The following is an 11,964-nucleotide window of genomic DNA, read 5'->3' as shown; positions in this document are numbered from 1 at the left end:
GATAATGTTTTTCATCCTTTGAAAACAAACAGGTCTGACCCGTTTGACCCTGACATTAATCAGGTTCCCTGGAAAACATATTCAAATCACAGAACTTCTTACATTTGACTTTGAGATTTCCATTGGAAATTTCTGAGTCTGCAAATCAAACAGAATTTACATCAACTGCTAAAGCTCTGCAGTCATCAACAGTCATGATGAGATGGTTTACAAGATGAGGCTTAGAAAGACATTAAGCTAATTTTACTAAACATAACAAACATGCTAAACTAACCCAAGATAAGAGTAAAACTACTGACAGATGAATGCTTTCTTAACTCATAAAGACCCACTGGCACTTTTGTGGCAGTAAATTTTGTTCTATATTTAATCTTTCTTAGTGATTTATCGCCATTTATTGTAATATTATCCTCTTTATTTTGAGTTGTGGTTTTTTTTTTTACCAGTTTAAATCATTTATTTTCCTATATTTAATTCACTGATCAGGTAGATGTTCATCAAAGCTCAGAGTGAATTCAAAGGTTATTATATCAAAACAGAGAAAACTGAGGGAAAATCATTAAATAAACATAAACCAAGCGTCTCCATCCACTGTCATTGATCCAACGCCATGGGTTTTACAGGTGAATCAATGTTGTAGAAGATGACAGTGTTTCCACGTTAACTACGGAGCCTCTGAACTCCAAATGGGTCATATCTGATGACCATGAAAAGATGACTGTATTGTACATCTATTTTTTACATCGATTGGTAGATCAATGGATCAACAGGTATTAAATAGTTTAGATCAGTAGATGGTTTTTGGTCGCTACAGATTGTTTGGGTCTTTATGGGTTAAATACACTAAATCCAAATCCAACAAAGTATGTGTGAGTGTTCAGCCCAGAAACATTTATTTCAGTAAGAGTTTCCTTTGAATACAGGTATAGAAGGTTTTTGTACTGGGTTATACAGAAACTTGAACTATGAAGTTAAGATGTTTTCTAAATAGGGTAAATGCCAAATAAAGTGGCTGTTAATTTTCATTTTCAATCTTTTTCTAAGATAAAGGTTCATGGGGTTACAGTATATTTTTAACATGATTTTCTGATATGTTGTGCACTGACAGCCTCTCCAGCCTTGCAGATCATTGTGCTGTGCAGCTGCAGCTCCTCCCATGCAGCTATAAGAGCCCAGCTGACCAGGTAGTCAGGGTCCATCCTTAAAATAGGTCACAGCAAATCCACTACAGAAAAGTCTGGCAGCTTTATCAAAAGAGTTTATTTTCATCAGTGGTTAAATGCAGCCTTCGTGCCACAGATGGAGGGTTAGTCCCTGAGTTGTTTTCGGGCTGATTTTCTTCAGAGGACTTGGAGCTGGAAGTGGTGGTGGTGTAACTCTTGAAGATGACTTTTGCCATGCTGCGGCCTGTGGCGACGCACTTAATCTACTCAGACTTCGGAGTCACTTCAGAGGACGATGAAAAGTGCAGCGAAAGCGACGGCAGCTCGGAGCGAAGTTACTGCGAAAGCTCCGAGAAGCGAAGAAGGATTTCACGAAAACTGGAAAAAGACACGACAATGGTAAAGCAGAGGAGCGCAGCGAACGCCAGGGAGAGAGGCAGGACCCAAAGTGTCAACACTGCGTTCACGGCTCTCCGGACACTGATACCCACGGAGCCAGTGGACAGAAAACTCTCCAAGATTGAAACTCTGCGCCTGGCGTCCAGCTACATTTCCCATCTGGCCAACGTGCTTCTCCTGGGAGACGGCGGCGCTGATGGACAGCCCTGCCTTGGTGCGGTCCATGCGCAAGAGGAGAGCGGGACCAAGCAGCCTCGAACCATCTGCACCTTCTGTTTGAGCAACCAAAGAAAAGGGGTAAATGCTATTTTATAGCCTGATGGCAAAGTATACTTCAGCAGAGTGTAAACACAAGAGCAGATTAACAGTAAACAACATATTCCTGATCCCAGATACATTATTATTTTATGACCTTGCTTTTTGCTTTTTTTTTCTTTTTTTGTCCAGTGCAGATTATATTTACTTTGTTAATCATTCCTATTCTTAAGTCCAACTATTTTTTTGTCCTTGGACTTCTGGATGTAAAATTTGGTTTTACGCACTAATTTTACGCACGAGTTTTGATCCCTGCAAGTCCCTCTCACAGGCAGATACAGGTGGTTACAGTTTTACACAACTGTAAAGACATGCTCTACTCAAAATATACAAAGTAAATGCCTTTTAATTGAAAACATGCATGAGAAGTTCACTGATAAAATAGGAGGGTTTTGTCCTGACTGAATATTCTTTTTTCTTCTAGATAAAGGATGGGAAAGACTGTTTTAAAATGCGAGGACTGGGTCCACTGCGAATGAGACGCTGACTTACAACCAGTGAATGATGAGCAACCTGTAAATCCTCAGACTGTCTCAGGGAAGAGTGGAAGCTGGTGTTACAGAGTACACACAGGCACATTTTCACATGCTGGATACAATGGTGGAACCAAAAACACTATTTATACTTGACTGAAGATTCTAAGAAATAATCTTTTCAAAAATGCAGTGCATTTGTTTGAAACTAATGAGTTTTTTTTGTCCTTTTTGAAAGTTTTTTAATAAAGTATATTTTATCAAAATAAAAATGCTTTTTCATGATTTGCACTTTTGATGAGATCAGTTTGGTACCACATAAAGAACCTGTGAGGACGTCATTGTCCTGCATCTAATGAAATCAGAAAAGGATTAACAATTGATATTCCATATATTTGAATGAAATGGTAAAAGGAGAAAAAAAAAAAGTTTAATGCTAGTGACCAACAGTCTTTTTAATATCTACACTGAGATGCTCTATTTAATAACAGCTAAGTCCTTTACATCAGTTTTTAGGATGTAAATTGTTATTAATGTCTCTATGGAAAGAAGATAAACTATTCCAAACTTCACACCCACATTCTTCACTATTTGCGGTTGTTACTAAGATGTTGGTCATGAAGCCTGAAGAGCCGTAGCTAAGGTTCAAGGTTTCTGGTGTCAGGGCCTGGTGTATTTTTTCCGAAACTCACGATTGGTGTTTTTTGAAGTCTGTTATCGATTAGTCACGGAAAATAGTAGCCCACACTCAGCCCGGATCCCCCAACACAGCTGTTGGTATGTCAGAGGGATAAATCACTGCTGTGGGCCCATTGGACAGGGAGAGATGGGGTGAGGGGTCAGAGGTCACAGAGCAGCGCAGCGCTGAAACCCTGTTGACATGTAATCATGGCAGATGATGCAGATATAATCCTGGTGTTGATTCTAGCTCTTGTTTTTAATCACAGGTCAGAAGAGGTTTAATATCCACTCATGTCAGAAAGCTGCATCATTTTTCTAACAGCATTTTGTTTATTATTTTAGAGCCAGTTTTGATCACTTGTACTGAGAATATTAATGAGGAATATTAATCCTAAATGCCATTTCAGTCTCTGTGGAGTTTTTTCTGCCTTCTTCAATCTAAAACAGACACTAGTGATCGGTCTAACAGGCAGCTCAGACACATGCAGCTGAGCCCAACATCCTTTGAGTCAGTTTGCAAACTCAACATGACAGAGGGTAGTATATGGAAAGTGAATTTTAAGGCAGTTAAAGGTGCATGCTGGGGTCCAAGCTCCCCCTTCCCCCACCTGCCTTGTCAGCCTAATTGGAATTTGCTGTGCCAAGTCCTCCATGCTCAGGGCCCGGGCCTCCTCAAATGGCTCCCCGAGGCTCCCCCGGCAGGAAGATGTCACGGAGGCACAGGAAGGGAAAACAACGCTCAGCCGACCTTTCTGAGGAACTCTCTGTGCGGCGGGCTTTGGGTCAGCGCCAGTCTTGACATCATCCGGCGCTGGGACCCAGATGTACAGCTCTCTGGTGGTACTTTAAGAACAAGAGGAACCAAATTGTGAGTTCTCAACAAATTCAGAAGGAGAGTTTTTTCTCTAAGATGACAGGTACAAATTGATGGTCAAGACCATCAGAGGAGATGAAGAGAAGAGCAAAGACAGCAAATAAGGTCATGGTGGATCTGTTTAACATGTCTGACAGACGGGGATGTGAATCCACCTGGGGACCACTGCTAACATTTATACTTTACTACTTCACTTTGGTGAGTTTTTCCTCTTCTTTGGACGCTTGCATCTTTTAATCCCCAAAAGAGGGTTTGAGCAGGAAGTATTTCAACAGGGATGAGTCAAGCTAGCTGACAGTTCCTCCTTGTCCTGCCAGTTATGTGTCCTGAAATAAAAAAAAAAAAAAAAAGAAAGAAAAGAAATGGCCCAGATTATTTACAGCACAAGCACTACACTTCTTTTCTATTCAGCTTCTATTTTTGCCATTTCTTTGAAGGACAGAGTATGAAAACCACCTAACTTTATACTGTATAAAACAATGATAGAGACAAAAGCTGCATTTCACCTTCTGTCTTGGGATTTAATGCTGAAAATAAAACAGATAAAATAGCAGCAATGATACTTAAAAAACACTGGCACACCATTTGAATGCAAGATGACTGCACTGTTGTACTAAGAGACTCACTTTAGAGCAACCCTAAAACAATATAAGGTATGTTGTCTTCCTTATGTTGCTCACTTAGATATTCTATGCTGTTTTATGTCTTTAAAAAATGAGAGATTGCAGTTTGGTGTTCTTCTTTTGTGTAATGTTTCATATGATAAAGCATACAAGGGAGAAAAACAATCACATTTACAAGCACAATTTAATGAATCCTGCTGAGGAATAGCTGTATCTTTACTGATAAGACACAAATCACTGCTCTGACAGCACAGACTGCTTAAATGTGCTCCTGCTTCACCATCAGGGAAGAAAAAATAAAATAGATGATCCAGAAACGGGAAGGATGTAAAGCGTTTTTTCAAAAATCATCTGCACAGTCCTGATTCCCAGATGGGTGCTTACCTTCACCATGTGTAGTCTTGCCAAAAAACCCTTGTAAGAAACAAACCTGCACATGGTAATATTTTAATAGCTTTTGCTCTTACAGCCCTCAGCTTGAGGCAGAGTCTCTTTCAGCAGGTTTCAATACTGACTGGCTGGGGAGATGGCCCCTTATTCAACCTGGATGTCAAAAATATTAATGGTTTTGAGTCACTATGTGGCTCAAGACTCAGATACCTCGCTTCCGATTACTGACATGATCACTTTTCCAGAGGGGGAGGAAGTCTGCCCGACTATCAGCTGAGCTTCAGAGCCTCGTCTGAGGAGTCGGTTCTGTCTCCTCAAACCGACAGGAACAATAGTTTTCATGTCTCAAAGAGTTTGGCAAGACCTTAATACAGACAGAGGATGATGGAGGGCTGCACAGTGAACACGACGGGTGGGGGGAGCTGGAGAGAGGAAATCCCAGAGAAGAAATTACAGAACAATACAGGCCATCGTAGCCCAGCTCTGCTCTGCTGCAGGTTTGGACAATCAACCCGCGGCTTTCAGCAGCAGCAGCAGCAGCCTGCCAAAGCCCAGAGGCAGAGGTGAGAATCAACAACACAGGCTTACAGGATTTTTGCTTCCTTATGTAAACAATTGAACAGGCAGTGATGAAGCTCTGCAGCCCCAATTCCCTCACAAAGACAGGAATAATTTATCCAGTCACATTCACTGGTAAAAACCAAATGTGTAACCCTGACTATACATGAAAATATTAATGAATATAAAAGTGTTTATCTACTGTATGTGTTTATCATTGGACATGTTTGTGGTGCATCTATAAAACTGTGTTAAATGAACTGTGAAAAGATATCAATTTGCCAACGGTTGCCATTGGTTTCCCACTGATGATGTATTATTAGATAACTTTAAATGTGTGGGCAAACAGTTCTTTACACTTGAAGCAATTACAGAAACAAATAAGTATTAAGTCTAATATACACACTGCTGGTATCTCTTGTATATCCTTTTAAAACTCCAGTTTCAACAATATCTCAATCCTCTAAATGCACTAATATATTCTCCAACCTGCTGAGTGTTAAGTGAGATGCACAGACATATCCGCCAAACATCAGTATCGGCCCAGAAATTTGTAGATGAGCTCTCACCATTGGCAGTGGCCGATGTTTATCAGTTGTGTTATATTCCATAAATGTGTTTGTGATTGATTTTTGATCTGTTAAAGATGTGGCAAAGGCTTCAAACACTTTAAAACAGTGCACTTGTTGCTTTTAAAGTGAGGATTTCAGTGACTCTGGAAAACAAGAGGAATAAAGAATACTAATTCAGTACTAAATAAATAATCATTCTTTCCTTTTACAGTAAGTTCAAACCTTGAATACTGATGGAAAGCTACACTATATAGACAAAAATATTGGGACACATTACATCTACAGGTTGGACATTTGACAATTATCACAAAAAATCTATATTTTTTCCTCCTGAGTGAATGAAGAAAACAGACACGTGCATATGAATAAAATTTTGTGTTAAGATTATTATTTATGGTCAGAGTGTAACAAGTATTTCAGAAATCTAGAGGCACAACAATGTAATGATAAAAATTTCAACCTTGAGTGAAATTAGTTAAAAATAATCAAGCATTTTGTATATACAGATGCTAGGTTAAAGAAAATTAGCTGTTTTGTAGCCCAGCCTCCAATTTGCCATGAAATACCTGAATTGAATGTGTCTCAACACTTTTGTTCATGTAGTTTGAGCAATAAGTTGAAGCAGTTTCAGAAAACAATCCAACTGTCATACCTACATTTAAAAGAACGAGCAAAAAGCCTCATGAAGCTGAATGGAAGTACAGAATGAGGAAGAAATTCAGTAATTTCATTCATTCGTCAACAGTATTTAGTTACAATGGACTTTTACTAACTGTGATTTTAATTTCAGACAAAATTCAATGAATGCATTTTTGGTTTTTGAGGCAGGACTTCATAATCCATCTTCCTCATCTGCAGTGTTACTGTGGTGTTGGTTAGCTCCATCAAAGGGCTGTATATCTGTCAAACCATAGTAAACACAGTTCACAGTCTTCATGGGAAAGTCTGGGTATACAGGACCTGTGGGGCGACGGCGGAACCATTGGGACATTTCATTTCAGCAAACAGAGCAAACAGTCAGAGGATTTCCTCAATCAGAGACTAAAGAGTGTGCGCTGAACAACCTCGCTGACAGAAACATGGAGACCTACGCTAGCAGCTGGGCGTGCTAACAACCTCTGGGATTACTGTGGCGTGCAACACCCTTTTAGTACGGCATGCGGCCAGAATCAAACACATCGGGCCCATGTAACACATGCACTCATTCACATTTACACCGACAATTATATCTTTGGAGATTCAGATTTTTCATGACTCTTCCAAGCTCTGGCAGTTTTTTTGTTTCTGACATTTATCAGCAGACAATTTGTTTTTCTTTTCCTGAATGGAACACATATTTTTGTGTTACTGTAAACTTCCCATGTGCCTTATTAAAATGTTTAGCAGCACTGCAATAGAGGGACCTTTACATGCACCAACAACTAAATAAAGTATGTTAATAAAACTGTTAAAAATTATAGCCTGTCATTTTTGTGTTTGCAGTTTCTTCCTGATACAGAGGTTCTTCCTGCTCATAAATCTAAACCGTTCACAGCTGCAGCAGGCCTGTAGTAGGAACTGGCCAAAAATCCTCATTTGCACTGATGTTCAGGGGTAACATCAGTAAATTTTTACATCCCTCTGCTCGCTGTGCCAGCTGCTGCTGAACGAGGCATTGTTTAATGCAGATGGTGGAATCCAAAGACCTCACTCTTCCCTTTTCCATAAAGCCAGTCTGCTATTAAAACCGTATATCAACCTCCTTTGTCGACAAGAGCGACACATACAAAAAATATGCTTGAAGGGAGACAATGGGGAGTTCCCTGAGATGAAAACAACAGGATGAGCAAGTTTCAAGTTGGTGTATGTGTGATGGTTGGAGAAATACCCTACAGAACACATCTGAATTGAGGTGTAGTATTCTTTTTAAATATTTTAAATGTGCCACACAAAATTAACTTGAAAATCACATCTCTTCATTTAGTATTGCAACTGGGTGTATTTATTCTCAGTTGTTGCAGCTTTCAGTCATCGTTAAATAAACAAAGAAATAAACAAATAAATAAATGAGGCACATTTTGACTTGAAAGTTTTAAATAACATAGTTCTGTCCCATATTCATCACTAATTTCTCTGTATTTTGCATTACTTTGGTAATGTTTAAGGAATCCAAAACAATACATTTGTACTTGAAACATAATATATATTAGTGTGATAATATAATCACAGTAAAAAATAATGATTGTTATGTGAAAGGATGACATATGTAACACCGTAGATGTTTTTCATTATATTCACCATATAATATTATTAAGCTTTGAAAATGGGTGTTTTTACCGCTTGATTTTCGATAGAAATTCAATGTATCATGACCTTTTAATATTCTGTTTTGATTTCCGCTTTGCCACATCAGATGTTATTCGTTTAAGGGTGACTTGTGATTTGGAACAATTATTATCATTAATATAAATACAGCATATGTTTTAACCCATAAAGACCCAGTCTTATTTTGTGGCAGTTCCCAAATGATTTTTCCTCTCTATTCAACCTTTCTTTCAGTGATTTCTCAGTATTTATCATAATATTTTACTCTGTATTTGGCTTTTTTCAGTGAAAATCATGTATTGTCCTATATCTAATTTACTGATCATGTAGATGTTCATTAAAACGCTGACTGAAGTTGAGGGTATTCCTATAAAACACAGAGAAAACTAAGAAAAGTGACTTTTTCCATCAAAATTATAATTAACTGAACATAAAACCAGTGTCTCTATCCACTGACAGTGATCCAGCTCCATGGGTTTACTGGTGAATCAATGTTGTAGAAGATGACAGTGTTTCCACGTTCACTACGGAGCCTCTGAACATCCAAAAAGAGTCATATGTGATGACCACAAAAAGACAATAAATTTTTTTTTTTTTAACAACAATTATTTACATGTATTGACAGGATTTGTGGATCAGAAGTTATTAAACATTTTAGATCAGGCAGTGGTTTTGGATGCTGGTAGTTGTTTGGGTCTTTATGGGTTAATGTAAGTTCTGGGGCATATTTTTCATGTGTTTTAACCAGATTTTTTGCACATTTCCAAACAGGAAAACCTCTGTGGCCTCACAATTCACATTTACCACAAACACTCTCACTGCGTTGTCACAGACATTTCAGTCATTTCCAAAGCTGAAAATTGTGAAGGTGTCTGTGGATTATTACACAATTTGGGAGGAAATTTTAAAATGTAAGGCCAGTGCACGTGATTTAAAGAATAGCTGTTGCAGGAATTTAGGTACATATTTCATGTTAAACTGCCTTGTTGCTAAAAATTGTTAAAGTGATGATTTCTTACACCTATCTCAAATGTCTCCTGTTTGCACCGAACCACCACATGGTGGCATTATCACCCAAAACATGTCCCCATAGGGTAGTAGTATGTTCATGATAAAGAGCCTCATTCACAGGAAATTGGGGTTTGGAAGTGAAAGAGCATCTTTTACACCAAACTTCAAACTGAACTGAAAATGATGAAGAGTATTGTTGGAGTATTGTTCTTTGAGGTGAGTTAAATCTAAACTTTTTAACACTATAAATGCTACAAGTGTTTCACTGATGATCTAATGCTGTCAGACACAACACTACTTTGTAATCACTATGTATTGTGGTTGTACTTAATTTTTTTTAGCTGCTTTTGGTTCATTGCGCAACTTACGAAGCAGAGATTAGAGTGAACTGCAATGAAGATGTTTCTCTGGATTGTCACGGTGTTAATTTCACCAACATGAATTTCATCTCAGTGGCATGGTATAAGGTCAGTTATGTTTTATTTTTAACTCTGTTGTGCAAATATACCCAAACAGTTACTGTATGTTGTGCTTTGTTTTGTGTGGTAAAGAAATTGTGATCTGTTTGTCCCTTCAAACAGCTAAACAATAACAGACAACGAGGAATCATCAGGAAAAACAAGGATATTAAAGAACCGGAGCGCTACTTTTTTCATCGGCCGACCGATGTTGGAGAAAATAACAATCTCATCCTCAGGAATGTGACATCCAAAGATTCAGGCATCTATGAGTGTGGTGTCAGTGCAAGTGTAGGAAGTAAAAATGCAAATTCCAAAATCAGCCTATATGTTTCTGGTGAGTCCTGAATCTAATTTCTCTCATCCATGGCATGAATATTTAACTTGACATAAGCAATAAATCAAATTTTACTTATGCAGCGCTGTATCGTAACAAAACTTATCTCATGACACTTTACATTTAGAGCTGTCATAGACCAGAGTCTTAAAAACCCAATTCACAGACACCCAACAGAATCCTCCAGGACCAACATAAGCCTGGACCAACTTCTTCTCATACATGTTTATAAGACCTACAACCAGGTTATTTCCCTTCATATTTGATGGTCAAATATCTCTCAACATTTCTCAAAGTGAAAAGATCAACAGTGAGTTTTAGGAACTGACAACATGTAGCTGTCAGATTTTAACTCGGTAAAATGAGGAAGTTATTCAGTCCAACAACTATAAAGAAAATCTAGATTAAAATATATATATACATATATATTGTTATGAATCTTATTTTAAAATGCTGAAAGTTGCTCATAAGCTTATAAAAAAAAATGTTTGAAACACATTTATTCAAAATACAAGTAATGTGTATTTTGAAATTACAAAATATATTCTAATCCATCTGAAAGTGACTGTTTATGGCCATTTATGGAGTCATGCAATAAAAACCAGCACTTTAATACCAAAAACAGAGCAGAGAGTAGAAGAGGACAATGGCTGTTGAAATGTGTAGTTAAATGATCACAGCAACAGTTAAATACCAGAGAAGTTCAGGTTGTGTTGAGTAGAAAATAAAATATTGAATATCATCTATTACATTGAAATATTCTCATAAAAAGTGGAAATTGGAAATAAAAGGCATATTTATTTAATTAAACTGAGAGAATGCTTGAACAAGTGAGTTTTTTTCCCCATAGTTTAACCTGGGGAAAAAAAAAACTGACGTATTAAAAACACATTTAACTATTTCAAATACATGAATACAACCTGCATTTAATACAATTTGCTTGTTTTTAGGCGTTTGATTATTTAAATAATTTAATGGAATACTGTCAAAGAAACTTCACAAACCAAAGTATTATATACAGTCAATTCTAATAGTTCATCTAGATTCTATTTTGAAACATGCAAATCTGCCACAGAAGGAAACATAATTTAATATTATCCAACTCCTTTTTCATCTGAATATGAAAATGCAAACACTGGAAAATCTGAACCAAGAAGTAAGATACAAGCATCTGCAGTTTTTATACCATTTCATGTAGTGTTTTTAAACTTTCATTACAGATTGAAAAAATGCAATTGTTGTATTTCCTTGTATTTTTTTGTTCTAAGATTGTGTGACCAAGCCTGTCCCGACAACAATGACAAATATTTTGAACACAACTCTGCAGTGCAGCCATCGTGTTGAAGACCTGCCGTCGTCTGGAGTGTGACAGGGTATCTAGCAGTGGGAGTCGCCAAAATCGTCCTGTCTCTATTCATTATTTGGGTAAATAATATACTTTTACATATGCACACTGAATGAATATTAGCATTATTAAACAAACATAGAGACAAAAATGACAGGAAGTGACTGAGAGCGTAGTTAATGGAAATGAAACATGTAGGTGTAGGGGTTGAGGGGCTGAATGGGTTTTTTGCACATCAATGAGCTGTAAGTGAAGAGGGCTTACTAATACTAGTAATATGAGGAAATAAGAGTTTCCATGTCACTAAAAAATGTGATCAAAGTGTTGAATCTGTATTCAGGTTCATTAAAATTATAAGGCCGTAATAAACTACCAGTTTGATGTATTGAAGATATCTGGGGGTAACATATGTTTAGATGGATGAAGTTAATAACAGATGTAAAACCTGGGCTTTACCTGGT

At 37.5% G+C, this 11,964-nt stretch overlaps 1 protein-coding gene across 1 annotated transcript; it reads left to right on the top strand.

Annotated features, from left to right (window-relative positions):
• The first annotated feature begins 1,347 nt into the window (after positions 1-1,347).
• LOC115423240 (transcription factor 15-like) lies at positions 1,348-2,490 on the top strand. The gene is made up of 2 exons (XM_030140018.1): positions 1,348-1,859; positions 2,302-2,490. The coding sequence occupies exons 1-2, from the start codon at positions 1,386-1,388 to the stop codon at positions 2,362-2,364; spliced, it is 537 nt and encodes a 178-aa protein (XP_029995878.1). The 5' UTR covers positions 1,348-1,385; the 3' UTR covers positions 2,365-2,490.
• Positions 2,491-11,964: the final 9,474 nt, after the last annotated feature.

This window comes from Sphaeramia orbicularis, chromosome 7, assembly GCF_902148855.1.
Source record: "Sphaeramia orbicularis chromosome 7, fSphaOr1.1, whole genome shotgun sequence".
Classification (NCBI taxonomy): Eukaryota; Metazoa; Chordata; class Actinopteri; order Kurtiformes; family Apogonidae; genus Sphaeramia; species Sphaeramia orbicularis.
The sequence above is the reverse complement of the archived record's forward strand: the minus strand, read 5'-3'. Positions and strand labels throughout refer to the sequence as shown.